The 16,683-nt window shown below is 43.4% G+C and overlaps 1 protein-coding gene across 1 annotated transcript in view; it reads right to left on the reverse strand.

Moving 5' to 3' along the window:
- Window positions 1-5,513, reverse strand: part of SIAH3 (siah E3 ubiquitin protein ligase family member 3) — a 78,057-nt gene extending 72,544 nt beyond the window's left edge. The window contains exon 1 of the mRNA XM_065423684.1: window positions 5,379-5,513. Coding sequence (XP_065279756.1) covers window positions 5,379-5,513 — 135 coding nt within the window. The remainder of the gene's footprint in view (window positions 1-5,378) is intronic.
- Between the last annotated feature and the right edge of the window lie 11,170 nt (window positions 5,514-16,683).

Consider the following 16,683-nt stretch of genomic DNA (forward strand, 5'->3'; position numbering starts at 1 on the left):
CCGTGCTAAGCCTCTGTGGGGTGTGTATGTCTATAAACTCAGGGTTAATGGGTTACAATAGAGAAGAACTCCAGGGATTAGATAGATAGAGGCATTAATAGACGGTCTCCCCCAAGGGAGAGTCAGTGAAGCATGCTCCCACATGCCTTTGATGCAGGAAAAGGGTTGTGCCTGAATCACAATGGTTGCGTTTGCACGGAGATGTAGCAAACTGCGGAGGTTTCTTGACTATTTGTCGTTAAGCTGATTTCCAGGTTTACATTTTGAAGCCTGTTCAGCTGAGGCAGTGGTTAAGGGATGCAGCAAGTCAGCTATGGTTGGCGCCTTCTCTAGGGACACTATGCTCACATCAAAGGCTTTAGCTAAAGCTTTTACCTCTTCTTCAAATTACACTGTGTCAAATACTAATTGAGAAATAACCTAAAGCTAATAAGGACTCATTTGCACTATCAAACTAACCATGTTTATAATGTAGTATGTGTGTACACATTGTATTCTGAATGCCCTCTAGTGGTTATTGTTACTATAGTACTACTTAATATGGGAAATTGCCTGATGAACTAAACTAGTCAGAATCCTGAACCAGAAAGGAAGGGCTTCTGGGTGGGGAGAGTGGGACAATGTAGCAGAGTGGGTTATTAGCAGCACATTTCAAGCTGTCTCTCTCTTGCCTTACACTAAATAAATAATTAAATCCCATGTGTGTACAATATACCACGGCACTTAATCCTGGTTCAAAGTCTGTTGGGGATAAAGTGGATTACAATGCAGTCTGGCTGACCAGTGTGCATGGAGACAAAGTATTATAACAGGATTAAAAACCCTTCTCTCCTTCAGTTAAAGCAGATTTGTTTGGGTTTTTTTAAGATCTGGTTATAACAGTTTGGCCCTGTGAGCCATGCAATACTCCGAGTGGCTATAAGATTAAACTGTGCTTAGGCACCTCTTTAAATATGGTTCCTTATGATAATGTCATGAGAGCCTAAAGGTCCTATAGAAAGGAGAAAAGATGGTCTTAAAAGAACAACACATTTATTTACAGCAAGAATATGAAATAAACAAAGGAAGGAGGTGTTAATCACAACAAGTTAGAGTTACATAAAGTCACCAGGGCGTAAATTGTAAGTTTTGGGGGCTGTGTTTTTATTATGTGTGTGTACAGTGTCTAGCGCAATACAGCCTTTATCTTGATTAGGGACCGTAGGCACAACCATAATAAAAATATTATTGTTGCTGTTATTGTTGTTATTATCATCATTATTAATAATAATATTTAATAATTAAGGAGGAAATACTCCATTGTAAGGCTGAACTGCTGCAGCAAAAGGAAAGAAGCAGAGACTTTTGAGTTCACTGGTCTTCTGCCGTCCCTGTAATTTCCTGCATTCCTATGTTCTGTTTGGGAACTGAAATATAAGACATGAAAGGGCTGATGGAAGGAAGGTGTAAGAGGGGCTGAGGAACCTGTACAGTGGAGTTATCATTAATGGAAAAAAGAAAAGAAAAGAAACACATTGACCCTTCTTTGCACATGAACCAGAATACATTCCTGTTCTTTCCACGCAGAGAAAATACTTAAAACTTTCACAGTAAGCTAAATGGCCTTTATCCAGGCACAATGACCATTGCTTCTTTAAGCAACCCCCATTAATTATCATGGTCTTAAAGAGTGTAATCATTTAGCTAGTGGCTAGCTACATAATAATGCTTTTGCCTTTTATTTCAAAAGGGAGGCATCACATTGTCTGTATGCTTGAAGGAATCCCAGGTTGCTAAGTAATGGATATAATATGATTGAGAATGAAGGTGACCTATAGAAGCATGGTAAATACATGATTTTCTCTGCTCAGCAAGTGAATTTTGATTACAGCTCAGCACATGCCTCTGGTTTTAAGATGCTTGTGGCATTCTTGTGAAAGCTCATGAAAGGAGAAAGTACAAAAAGCTGCAAGAAAGAGAAACAGTCTTCAAAAAACCTATTTATACCCACATCAAATAAAGAAAATTGAGGGCGATGGTTGTAATCTTGTCTGTCCTTGTTTACAGCTGCCTGTGTTAGTCTGTCATACGAAGAGAAAATAACAGCGGATCAATACAGCTATCTGCATTGATATTTTAGCATTTTTTTAAAAATACACTAAATGGAGCATAAGCCTCCCTAGTTAAGTCTTTTCTGCCTGAGGAAGAATATATGTTTGTAAGTGTGTATTTTACTGCCAACATAGAGACCAGCGCTAAAGGAATTGGTAAAGTAGCACTTTCTTTACAGTCATAGGGCTGAATTCTGATCTCAGATACAGTACAGTGGAATGAATCTGGAGTAATTCCATTGAGTTCACTGAAATTCCTCTGGATTTACCACCGTGTTAGGAAGACTGGAACTTCACATAATCTCTCTCTGCAGAATATTAGCATTTCCTGGCATTGCATTGGTGAGTAAACATCTTGGTAAATACAGGGTCACTGAATCATGTAAAATGTACATGATGTGTAACCACAGAGCCTCAGATTGGGCTTGATCCTACATGCACTGAAAGCCCCCATTGACTTTAATGGTGCAGGACCAGGGCCCTGGTGCAAACTGACTTCAGTTGCGCTATGCCAGTGTACACCAATGGAGGATCTGCCCATATGGGATGTGTCAAGATAATTGATTGTATAAAGAAATGTGATAAGCCTTTCATTTATTATTCGTATTACAGTAGCAATCACATCAGTGCTCCATTGCGCGAGGCGCTGCACAGATCTGGTCGCTACTGTAAGAGCGATCCCTGCCCAAAGAGATGACAATTTTAGTGTGAGCACAAATGTTCATCATTTTGAGTGAGGAAAGTGCCTGTGCTCATGGCCCTTGTTCTCCGTCAGATTTGTACTCTCATTGTTACATCTTGTTTTATATTTTAGGATTGTCCAAAAAAAATTATGGTTAAAATGACCAAATCATGGATCGTCAAATATGGGACATCAAAGTTTGTCATAATACTGTAAGGCACCTAAGGAGTATATTTGGCTTTTAATTTTAAAGTAATACATCACCTGTATTTTAATATATTGGGACACTTTATTTCTAAAGTTCATAATTTAGGTAATTTATTATATATTTGTACAGTGCCTAGCACTATGAGGCCCAATCTGCTTGTAGTCTTTAGCTGCTAGCCCTATGACAGTTAAATAACAGTGATCATTATTCTTATAACCAAATATGGAAATCTTTGAAAATATTTCACCAGTATCGTGTTCTGTGTCAAGGTTCAAGTAATAGTTGGAGCACTTATAAATTAATAAGTTTGCAGCACACTTCACTGTACAAGTCATTGGTTTTTTCACATTGAAATGGTTTCTTGAGCACACTCATATCCCCCTAGTGTTATAACGTATGCAGTGAGACAGGCTCAGTGGGCCTGATCCTGCAAACCCACCATATGAGCCACTCCCACGGAAGGAAAGGGGAGTTTTTGTTACGGGTTCAATCCTTCCGTTCCACCAAATCTGAAACTCCCATTTGCTTCAGTGGGACTTCTGCATGTAATGCCTGAGGCAAAGCCCAGTGAAGTTAATGGAAAGACTCTTGACGGCAGTGGGCTCTGGATCAGGCCCCTGAAGGGCTCAGCCGCTATGAACTCAGACAGTGAGACACTATTTATTTCTGGGGATAAAGAAGAGAAACACCAAATTGTTTCAAAGCATTGGAATGTACAGACTGCAGCTCCAACCTGAGAGAAATTGTTCTGATTAACTGCAAGCCCAATCTGCTGAGGTGCTGAGCACCCTAAACTTCCACCGCCTTCCATGGGCACTCTACATCCTGCTGGATTGGCACCTGTCTAGGCTCCGCTGTACCGCAACTGGCAATAACCTAGGACACTCATTTCCTGCTTCTTGTTGTTGTTTAAGCAGAATGATTTGATGGTTTCCTGCTACTGTGATACATCAAAGGGGTTAGGGTAGAATTATCCATTTTGTTAAAATATCTTCCATCCACTTACAGAGTCTGAATATTTCTTTCTACATAGTTCCTACCTATTCTGAACAGTCACATCATACCTTAAGACAATCGGATTTTTAAATAGGTTGTATTGGTGGGGGAGGGGGAGAATCACTTTGCAAGAGATGAGATGAGAAGTGAGCTAGTCGCTAAACGTTCCCTTTGCAGACCTGAAATGCCTGCCCTACCTCATCCATACTGCTGGGGGCTCCCAACGTGCTCTGGGCATGCTTAGAAATGTGCTTCTAGAAATGACCTCTTCTCATCAGTGTGACTCTCCAAGATAGTGTTGTCCGATACTGTAAATAGCATTCCTAGCAGCCTGCATTTTGTGAGTGCTACTTTCTAGAATAATGAAAAACAAGATTGTGGTGGCAATAACCAGTGGTATTTTAAAGGCATTTAGGTGCCTACCTCCCTTTGACCCTGAGTTCGGAGGCGAGACCCGTTCTCTCAAAGGATCCCCTAACGCCCTATGCTGGGAAGAGGTTCCCTTTGAGTTCCTGACAAGGACTTTGGAACAGCCAAAGAAGAGTCTGCCTAAAGAATCCATCTGTGGTTTTAGATAGCAGGACAGGACATTCTGTTCAAGAGAGGTCGGTGAGGACCTCCAGCAAGCCAAGATGGGCACTGATAAAACTGCTAATTTGTTACCATAATAAACCAATTAAAGACTCCCAATAGTCTGTTTGCCTCAGTAGTTGCTTGGCTTCTCTCTAGATGAGATCACAATCATTGGGTTTTGGCATAGGCTCAGCTACTGCCACGTTGTCAATGGAAATCTAGAAACTTACTAAGAGAATAGAGCAAGAGGGTTATTTTTATGGTGACTATAAATGATTTTGCTTTATTAAGGCTAATTTAAACTCATGACTAAAATATGTTCACCTTGCAAATGACTAGGGACACTTTATATGCCAGATGAAATTGTTCAAATTCCCTATAGAAGAAATAGACAAACACTCAAAGAAAACCTCTCTCTCTCCCTCTTCAGCTTGCTAGTCAGCAGCACGTTACCCAAAAGGGTATCAGACAGTTCGGAAGGATTTCCAGGATCTGTGTTTGCAATGTTTCACAAAAGGAAACAGATTTTCATTAAACTAACTTTTCCAATAATTTTTTCCAAACATTTGCCTCTTGAATATTTGATACACAGATGGGGGGGGGGAGCTACTAGAGGGAGAAGCAACAACTTCACAGTATTCCCTGTAGCCACTGATTGCTTGCCTTTAGCTCTAAAGTAAAACAAACAGAAAGACCATATGAAACAGTCTCTTTGCTAGTAATGTGTTCACAACAATCTGTCCTATTGTGCTAGAACATCATTTCACTCCCTATGGAGAAACAAATGAGTAGCATAAAACACTGGAATAGAAACATATTTTTAACTCACCTTTAGGCTGTGTGTTGGGTTTACAACACAGACAAGTTGCCCAGCAGCTGAAAAAACCCTCTTAGCCTTGTAATGTTGAAACCTAAGATGAATAAGATCTAATACAGCCCCAAAGCACTGGGTGAAGAAAAGCATCACAACTTTTGTTGTTGTTGTTTGGTGAGGAAAGCAACGAAGGAGACTGTCAGTCCTTGAGACTGGGGAAGGAGTGCAGCCTGTGAGAACTACACTCCTGCACAGCTTAGCATGCCTTCATATTCATCATCAAAATAAGATGGTTAGAATCTTGCAGCAGTGGGTCAGCCAATCAAAAGGACCGGAATGTTATCCTTGAGGTCCAGAGACAGCCAATAACAAATGCTCCCCCCCCCCCTCCAAAAAACTCCCTGATGAATTGAGCCTGGTGGAGAATGCATTATTGAACATTACCATACATCAGCACATTGCATTTATCTTGTGATTACAGCCAGCCATACATAATGCTGTGGAGATATGCAGACAAAATTGATTGTTTAATGTCTCCATTTATTAATTGACTTAATTTAACACAAGAGCTCTCTAATACCAAGGCTAAATGTAAAAGATAAAAAAAAAAACCACCAGTAAAACTGTGAGAAAGTAGCCAAATGGATTAAGTATACTCTGTATTTTACTTACAAAAGCAGCTCAGGAGAAAAATCAAATATTAGGAGAGTATTACAATTTCTTCTAGGGATTAAGCAGAAGCAGATCTGTATATATAAATAAATCTATATGTGTGTGTGTTTGCAAGCTGCAATTAGGATTTATGGCACTCTGACTTTTTCTGAATCTTATTCTCAACTACTTTTCAGCAGAGAAATCCCAAGTGCCCTAAAACATCTTTCTTAAAAATATAAGACCAGCTCTTCAGCTGGCGTAAATTGGCATAGCTCCATTAAAGTCAATGGAGCTATTCTGATTTACACTAGCTGAGGATCAGGTCCATGGTATCCAAAAAGTAGTAATTACTGGATGCTGGAACTAGGAGAGCACAAAAAGGCACAGAGCATGCTTCTAAAAATAATGAAATACATGATTCATGAATGCACCCACACAGAGAAACTAACACTGAAGGAAAAGTGGCTTGTAAATCAATGGAATAATTACAGATGCAGAAGGCTTTTACTTGTCATTCATTTGCATAGTGGTGGGCAGCAAATTGCTAATTAACCACTAGATTGTCCTAGACATTAAAAATGGAATTAAGATCATGCATGCAAAATAATATGCTTTGCTTTATTATTACCAATATATCTCTGCTTCGGTGGGTAAGGGACATTGACCTAAACCATCAAGACTTGTTAAACTTGAGTCCCATGACAGGGCTTTGCAGGGGTGGAAGTTCCCTAGCAAATGTGTGGCTCAAAATGCTTATTCGTTTTGTGGGACAATTCTGTGTGATCTGTTGCTCTGCTTGTTAATAAATCAAAGAGGGCTAATTTAATTAGCTCTCTGCCTGTACTTCCTATCAGGGTGCTATTTAGGATTGCTGGCTAAGTACTCCGATGGCTTATTTAGCCTTTGTAATCCTTTTCCCTTCAGAGCATAATAGATAAAAGTAGCTCTTTGTTGTTGTTTTTTTAAACATGAGACCAGCTTGGATCAGAATTCTGCTCATGACAGACAAGCCCACATACCGAGCCAGCTCCAATCTGTGACTGAATTGTCACAACTGCTAGTTCCTAAATCAATACTGTCTCTGCCAGACTGCAGAGGATCTTTGCAAAAACCTTGAATAGATAAATGTGTGGGATATCGTGAAATTCTGGTACAGTAGGTGATGCAAAGATTAAAAAATGGGGAACAAAAAGTTTGCTTCAGAATTAAAACAAAAGATATTCCTTGCAGTTCTGAGAATATGTATTGAGAATATTTTTCAAGTAAGCTTGAAGAACTGAGCAAACATTATAATGAATTTATTTGATTAAATTTAGCCTTTTTCTCTTCATGAATTATCTACAGACTATCCGTTTTTTTAATTTATTTGTTATTTGAAATTGTTCACGCACTTTATGTGAACATATTTCAACCTAGGAGTTGTCAAAGCACATATTTTGCAAATAATGTCTCGTACTAATGAATGTTGTTCATTACTTATGATGTGTGATTTATCACTTAAGTCAAATGGAATTGTTTCTGTTTCCGTGATTGAATGGCTGAAATGTTTATAAACAGTAAGGACCAGATTTTTAAATGTATTTAGGTGCCTAAAATTGCAGATAGGTGCATAGTGGGATTTTCAAAAGTGCCTTGGTGACTAACTCTGGCTCTAAATGGACTATCAAAGATACTGTATTTCAAGAAGGCAATATACTGACATTTTCATAGTCTTTCACATTCCACAAGTAATTTTCCAAATAACTATTCACTGCTATGATATGTTTGCACAAAATGACTTGCAAGAGTGTGAATAAAACTGAATGTATCTTGTGGTCATTATTTGTGTTCATGTTCATCAATAGTCTTTTGCAGAATTTGGACCTAGCTATAAATTATAAGGCATAAGTACTTTATAATTTCCATACCCTTTATTTCTATTTTAAGTATCTAGGGCCTAATTCTCCTCTCACTGACATGAGTTTTACAGTGGTGAATTGAATGCAAGGGAGTTACACACCAGTGTGAGTGAGAGGAGACTCCAGCCCAGACACGGATTTACTTGATCAATACAATTTAATTACGAATCCCTCATTTCTATAGCTCACTACTACTAAATCCAAAGGTAATTTAATTCCACATCATCTGACCATGGGCTAGATCCTCAGCTGAATCTGGATCTGGTAAATGAGCACAGCTCCAGTGACACCAGTGCAGTAAGTGTGTGTTTATCATTGCATAATACTTCACATGATGCTGTTACTGCATTGTCCTAATGTGATTATAGGGTCAACCGTACAAAAAGAGCACAGCGGATCTATAATGTAAGGGTTAAAATGTTGCTGGTGTGTTCATTAGACCTGTATTTCCCCATTCCTCCATGATTTGCTCCTTCTAAAATTCACATGTAAGCTGAAAACACTTGTTAATTTGTCAACATTCCCTACCCATTGTCTGAAGAAGAAAACAAGCGGCTACAGTGTAGAACTTGACAGGGATGGTTCAGATGCTGCAGCTGCAGGAGTCCCCCAAGTCTTGAAGTCTGATGCCGTCAGAGACAGATGGAAATGCTATTGTGAGGTTTTGCTGCTCATGTTACAGTGTTGAGTAGTGTGGGGTACATGCTGACTGAGAGCTCTATGGAGAGATTGAGTCTCCTGGGGAGTTAGGAGACCTGTTTCTCCACTGCTGTAGTCCACTGTGTAGTCACTTACACTTGTGCACAGTGAATGCAGGTGGTGCCAAATGCTATCACTGTGCACTTTTAAGTGTGCAAGGTGCAAGGCAGAGGTGAGTCAAGCCCAAGACTTGTTCCCCCAGGGAATTCCACACCATCCCCAGTTTGTATGGCTAGAAGTTTCAGGATATTTGTGAGGTCACACTCTGAATGTTGGACCTTCCAGCCAGGAGCCACAGTCATATGACTTCCTAGACTTGCTTGTACCAGCATGAGACCTAAGTTCCTAAAGAGACTATTGCTGCGTTAATATTTTGAAACTCTCCCGCAGGTACCACATTTTTGCAGAGTCAAAGTGTCCGTATAAATTATGGATAAACAAGGCAAAGAACAAAGTGGGTGAGAAGTCAGAGCTTTTGCCAGCCATGAGGTGAGGCTGCAAGGAGGCTAGGACCCTGGAGCTATCTAGTTACTACTAACACACTCATCGCTGTGGTGGCTAAGCTCCTGGGGCTAGATATCCATTTTGCCTGCTTTGTTTTTAGCGGGAGTTGCTGTGGTGAAATTGAGACTCTAGTTAGGAACTGCAGGTATCCGGGCATGAGGAAAAAAGATTGCAAAATGCTAAATTGAAAAGTTTCAGTTTGATTTTTTTTTTACTAGACACCTTTTGGGGCGACCTTTTAAAATTCTGCCTTCTCTTCCTCCTTTCCACATCCTTACTCTCTCTGGATCACTTCTTACAAGTGACAGACTCTCAGTATATTGGTCCAAATTCTGTTCTCACTTACACCTGTGTAAATCTGCATTAACTCCATTGAAATCAAATCAACCACTCTAGATTTATTCCTGTATAACTGATATTGGAATCTGTTCCATTATGCTCCAGTGGAAGGAAATTAAACGTTTTTCAGACAGCATTTGTGAGAGCCTGGATCCTGAGGAAGGATGAGGCAGACACTGCCTGCAGGATGCAGTGCTTTATGAGTATCTACTCAGGCAGGTTATTAGCCTGTTTGCATGACCCTATTACTGACTCCCTGTAAGTCTTCAGGCAAGGCTGCTTGACATAGGACATCCCCGTATACATATGGCCCAGGTACTATAGATGTATAGTACCTTGGAACACTCAGGTCAAGCAGCTATGCTGCTGCCCTCTTGCAGGTACAGCCTGGATTAGAGTATACTACCTTCTGCTTTGGGGAATGACCCCTTGTACATATTCTATACTGACCTTCATAGCTACTAATTTGTTCTCGAACCTGATACTAGTTCTAATGCATTGCAACATCACTACTTGAGCCAAGCTGCACATCCATTTTCTGCCTGGCAAGAGACTTCATGTGTCCATTCACCAGGTCATTTGGAAGATACCTGCTACAGAAATGGTACTTTTCAAGCAGTACAGCCTGCAAAAAGTAGCAATAAACTAGAAAGGAAGGAGATGGCAGGTTTCAAATGCCTAAACCTGGCAGGTTTTACTCAGCCCTAGCTCTTTCCAAGGATGGATTTCATTTCTGTGCCTTTGGAATGCAACCTTAAAAACTGTAGAGCTGTCTGCTGTATCTGGGGTTTAAAAATTTCCTGGCAGTTTTTATGAGTAGGCGGGTTTGTACCTATAACCTTAGTCAAAAATCTCACTCTCCCCATTTATGGTGCACCAGACTGTACACCTGGAACCTGATTCTGTTCTCACTGATGTCAGGGAAAAGCATCCACGAGGGCTGATCTTTCCGCTCACTCTCAGCAGTAAATCAGAAGTAATGCCACTGAAGTCAGTGAAGTGTAAAAGTAGCGTAAGGGAGAGGAGAATCAGGCCCATAGATATAGAATCCAGATGGACTATTATGGCCATATATTCTGATCTCCTGCATAACATAGTAATTTATTAGCACTCAGTCATTACTGCATCAATTCCAATAATTTATGGCCGAATTAGAGCAGTGGCTCTCAACCAGACGACTGTACCCCTTGCAGGAGTCTGATTCCTCTTGTGTACCCCCAAGTTTCACCTCACTTAAAAACTACTTGCTAATAAAATCAGACATAAAAATACAAAAGTGTCACAGCCCACTATTACTGAAAATTGCCAACTTTTTCATTTTTACCACATAATTATAAAATACATCAATTGGAATATGAATATTGTACTTACATTTCAGTGTCTAGTGTATACAGCACTATAAACAAGTCATTGTCTTATGAAATTTAGTTTATACTGACTTTGCTAGTGCTTTTTATGTAGCCTATTGTAAAACTAGGCAATACCTAGGTAAATTGATGTACTCCCTGAAAGACCTCTGTGTACCTCTAGGGGTACACATACCACTGGTTGAGAACCACTGAATTAGAACATATATTTTTAGAAAATCTTGGCTTAAAGACTTTTTTGGGGGAGGGGGGGGAGAATATTTAGCAAAGAATACTAACACATTCTTTACAACAACTGGGATAGCAGTATTACTGGCTTTGGACATTGATCAGATAGCCTCCAAAGATAAAGAATACAAGAAAAGACCATTTTTACATGAGCAATAACAAATGCAGAAATCAGTTCATGAGGACTGGCCCTCTGGGAGGAGTTTTTAGTCTGAGGCACAGTGTCTGAGACAGTTTAGTCATCTGTCTAAAGAAAATGTCCTGAGGTGTGGCAATTACTACTATGAGAAGAAAACAAAGAAAAAAAGCATTGCATAGAGATATTTTTAATGAATGATCGTTTCAGTTGAATGCTTTCTCCCATGCTGCCTCTCGTGTCTGTAGAAAGATCCCTGTAAACATCTGCAAAACTAGCTCATTCTCCTCTGTGGTGGGGTGTAGAAACCCCACACTGGGCAACCAGGGGTTAAGGAACAGCTCTGGGCTCAGCCAGCCCTGACTCGCCACCACGTGTAGGAAATGCACCAACTGGAGGAGGAGTTAAAAGTCAGGGGAGCAGCTCACTTGCTGGCAGACCAGGGAAGAGAGCAGACCTGCATCCTGCAGCTCCAGCCAAGAAGAGCTGAAGGAAAGGCAGAATCTTTCCCTAAAACAACTGCCCAAAGGTCCCTCCCTGGGGGAAGGGAGGACCTGCCACAGAGATAGCCTGAGAGGGAAGCATTCTTCTCCCGCTCTCATATGAACTTCGGGTTTTGTTAATCCCCTTTGTTTTGTTTCAACTACCCCAGCAGGGGAAAGACTTAGCACCATAGGCGCTGACTCCACAGAAAAAATAGTGGGTGCTCAGCCCCCACCAGCCACCCACCAGCCACCCGCCAATCAGTTGCTCGGTGGGTCCTGCCAATCAGCTTTTTAGCAGCCTGCAGGAGGAGCTGCGGGGAGGGAGTGGAGCGGGGTTGGGAAGAGGTGGAGCGAGGGTGGGGCCTTGGAGAAAGGTGTGGAGTGAGGGTATAGCCCCGGGGCAGAGAGGGGGTGGAGCACCCACCCGAAAAGAAGAAAGTTGGCGCCTGTGGTTAGCACTGACCTGGTATGGGGACAGGGCCATGCCACAGCAGGGGGCAGTTGCTGCCCCGAGAGAAAGGGAGCTACCACACTACACACAGCCACCAGGAGGTGCCTTGCGGTGAGTGGACACCCTTCACGCTGCCTTAACCCAGATGGTAACTTCGGGACAATTGCTGGGAGGTGGCAGGAAGTGGCCCAGGGAGGACAGCCTTAAGTCCCCCTGGTTGTCAGATCACTGATAGCCCTCAACGGGCCCTGGGTTGGAGCCCAGTAGAGTGAGAGGGCCCAGGCTTCCCTACCAACAATCTGTCTGCCATTCATGGAGCCAAAGCCCCTGACCACTAGGTGATGCTCCCTACCAACCACCCCCCTGTCACCTACTCCTTCAATACCCTCCTTTAAACTTTTCTTTGCTGTGACACCTACACAAACATTGACAATGGCTAGGCTGCCAGTGTGCTAAGACCACAGCCTACCATGCTGACCATATTGTACAGTTGTTTCCTTGTACTCCACAGTCGGTCTATCTGTATCCGTTGTGTCTTGTCTTGCACTTAGATTGTGAGCTCTTTGCAGTGAGGGTGATGGTTTTGGTCTGTATTTGGACAGCATTTAGCACAATAGGGTCCTGGTCCATGCCTGGGTTCCTAGGCACTATGATCATACAAATAATAAAGAATGCCTCCTCCCCCGATTGGCTATGTAAGTCTGCTTAGTCACCTTTATTGTAGGCAGTTTGTACCACTGCAGGCTTTCAACACCATCCTCTAAACCCTTCAGGGATAAGGGCCCTCTTATCAACGTGTAACTAACTCCTCCTTAGGCACCATCCATTAACTTGGCCCACGGCTCTCTCCTCAACCACATGGTGAAAGTCAAAGGGGCTGCCTGCACAACTTACTCAGTACAGACCTGCTGAGCAGGACTTTTCTTATTAACCTTCATTCAGCAGAAACTTACATCTCCCTCTGGCACAGAAGGACATTAATGCTATAAGCGATTTAAAAAGACACCTCTCCAATGTGATTATTATTAGTAAGGAGTATTCTAGCCACTGGGTCAAGAGGGGAATTCTGCATTTCTCCTTGAGGGATGTCTGGTGCCCAGGGAAAGAGGTTGCCTCCATCTTCTTAATTTGTTCCCATCAAACTGCTACATTTTTTATGACCCTCTGCTGGTTTATTAACAGGACAGTTTATGGCAATATCTCATGCCACTTCTATCTGTGAATGTTACACCAGAGAGAGCGAGTCTCCTTTAATGCACAGGAGCAACACGACAGCTTGATAAAGACACATCACACTTTCATGCTGTTATTAGGTAAAGTAACCGCCATGATTTCCTCTTTGTGGTAACTGCCCGGTTAAATTGTCAGTGTAATATAGTGCCCACATGCGAGTCATGCTGCATTGGGCTACATCAGCTCAGAAAGCTAATGTAATTTAATAGCACATATCACCTTGTGTCAGAGGAAAAGAAAGTGCCCAGAAACAGGTTGTTTCTGCATGAGCTGTAGCTCATGCAACGAGGCGTCCCTCTAATTTTTAACAGGCTTTAGGGGCTGAGTTATTTCAATTGACAGCATGCCTCATTTTGAAAGGCTGCCTCTCCTTTTGTTCATGCTCTGGCATTTGGTACTGAGTGCTATACTTAACCTGAGTAAACAGCAGCCAGCATCGCAGATTGGAGACAGCACTGGTGTCACCATATAATTTTGTTACTGTGCTCTTATCCCCAGAGCTGATTTGTAGTCAGAATTTTGGTTCTCTCACTGAGCAAGCATTAAGACCATCCCAAATTGACTCTAGGCTTTTTGTCACCAAGTTTACGCAGGGGGTGGGGGAACCATAACCCCTTGAGGGTCAGTGCATGACAGTCAGAAGCAAGAGAGTCCTAGAAAGGGAAGGTTTCAGAGTAGCAGCCGTGTTAGTCTGTATCCGCAAAAATAACAGGAGTACTTGTGGCACCTTAGAGACTAACAAATAATTTGTTAGTCTCTAAGGTGCCACAAGTACTCCTGTTATTTTTTCTAGAAAGGGAAAATGTTCTGCTATGATAGCAAAGCATAAGCAGCTTCAGAAAGCACAAGCAATCAGCACTATTCCCAGGGCTTAATTTGTGCCAGGGCCATGCCCCGGCCCCTCTGGGCTTGGCAGTTCATAGCCCCAGCACCTCTGGGCTTGGCAGTTCATAGCTCCGACACCCCTGAGCTTGGCAGTTCATAGCCCCGACACCTCCGGGTTTGGCAGTTCATAGCCCCGGCACCTCTGGGCTTGCTGCACCAGTTATGAATGTAAAAAAATTGCCCCAACACCTCTTTCATTACAAATAAAGCACTGATTATTCCCAACCATGTCATTCCTTTCTCCAACACACAGACGGGACGCCCAGTTAGGGCTTGTCTACGGGGAGCCGCAATGCACATTCCAGGGGTGTGATTTCTAAAGCACACTGAGGCGCTGCGCATTAATTGGTCTGTGTCAACCCCACTGGTGCGAACTATAAGTTCCCTAGTGCGCGAGGGGCCGAACCTCTTTGAGAAAAACTAAAGTGAACACGAGGACTGTCTTTAGCAAGGCCATTATATGGCCCCCATCGCTGTAGGAAGGGAATACCCATCGGATATGAATACCTCCAAGGAGCTTTATGCTGTATAGGGCATTGCTGAGCAAAGACTGCACTGCACTGTTCTGCAGCTGCGTTCCTCCTTGTTCTTAGCTTACTTGGGTCAAAACCCCTGAGCCACCCTAAACCCTGAGTTACACCGGCTTCTGTGGGTGAATCCCAATGGCTGGCAGAAATTCCAGGTGGTTGGGGGATTCCAGCACTGCGAGGTGCCTGCAACCCCTGTTCTGCCAATGAGCCCACAACCAGCTAGCACAGCTGCTGAATGGGCTGCTGTGGCCATGGATAGCTAGAGTGGTCCTTGCACTGATTCAGCACAAACCCCAGGGAACCTCTGCCAGAAAGGTTCCTTGGGAGCTATTCTCCCCTGGCTGAATCCCCGGGAAAGGGCACTGATGCAAACACTGCCTGATCTGTTCCGGTGGTGAATCCCCCATGTGGCTTCAGCTGCCCCACTAGTGCTGGAGGGTGAAATTTGCACCCCTCTGCATTTATTCTGCATATGAAGAGCTCTCTGGGTTATATTATAATCAGGACTCCAAGCTTCTAATCTCTGCCACTGACCTTGAGTAAGTCATTTAACCTTGCTGTGTCTCAATTTACCCATTGGCAAAATGGACATAATATCTACTTCACGGGGGTGTTGTTGAAGCTTAATTAATAAATGTCCTCTAAGCTCTCAGACTCTTGGATGGGAGGCATTACTGATGTGCCAAGTGTCGGGGGGGGGGGGGGGGGGGGGGGGGGGGGGGGGGGGGGGGGGGGGGGGGGGGGGGGGGGGGGGGGGGGGGGGGGGTGGGGGGGGGGGGGGGGGGGGGGGGGGGGGGGGGGGGGGGGGGGGGGGGGGGGGGGGGGGGGGGGGGGGGGGGGGGGGGGGGGGGGGGGGGGGGGGGGGGGGGGGAGGGGGGGGGGGGGGGGGAGGGGGGGGGGGGGGGGGGGGGGGGGGGGGGGGGGGGGGGGGGGGGGGGGGGGGGGGGGGGGGGGGGGGGGGGGGCATACTGAAGTGCTCGTTATCATAATACTATGTCTTATTGTATTACCGGAGGCCTCCAGCCAGCCAGAGCTGCACAGGTGACTGCTTGCTAGCATTGTGCTCTTTCCCATCCACATGCACCAAATGCAACTTGGCTGCCAATGGTATTTTTCAGATAATAAATCCTCCAGCAAGTTCAAGTTAAACACAGCTATGCCGGAGACAATGCAAAAGTGGTTCTTGTCCAGAAAGAAAGATCACTTGTAATCATACCACACTTTACTATCTAATCCTCTTCCTCCTCCAAGAAATTCACCCTCCTCTGACTCAGCTTCTGTTCCCACGGCACTTTGAACACACAGAGCCTGATTCTGATCTCAGTTATACAGTGTGAATCAGGACTAAGTCCACTGAAGTCAATGGAGTTACACTGGCATAAACATGGTGTAGATTAAATCAGACTGGGGCTAATTAAGCGTATTATTATTTACCCCAAATTTCTCAATTACTTGTTCCTCATCTCTTCTCATTTGTAATGATGTTAGCTGCATTTCTGCCTTACCCATGTGGCATGGCCCCTTTTTCCACACAGAAAATGGAATAGACCCCATTGCTCTAAGAACCAGATTGTGCTCTCAGACACGCGTGTGCAGCGTCCCTTTAAGTCGGTGGGATTTGAACGCGGGTTTCTGATGCCAGAGTTTGACACCAATGCACTTATTTCACCTGTTCAGGGTCATGAAAGGAGAAGAGAGATGACTAGTGCGTTGTGAAATGAATTCATGGGCTATGCTTTAGTCTAATCTACCTTTTCAATTATGTTGATGTTAGTGGAGGAAACTGATTGATACTGCGCTCATAGGCCAGCCAATTTTAGTGAAAGATATCTAGCTTATGCAGGGTTATGCCCTGCAGCTACCCTGCTTTCTTAACTACATGTGAAAACTAGTCTCTCGACAGCAGGTTCC

Source organism: Emys orbicularis, chromosome 1 (genome assembly GCF_028017835.1).
Source record: "Emys orbicularis isolate rEmyOrb1 chromosome 1, rEmyOrb1.hap1, whole genome shotgun sequence".
NCBI classification, from domain to species: domain Eukaryota; kingdom Metazoa; phylum Chordata; order Testudines; family Emydidae; genus Emys; species Emys orbicularis.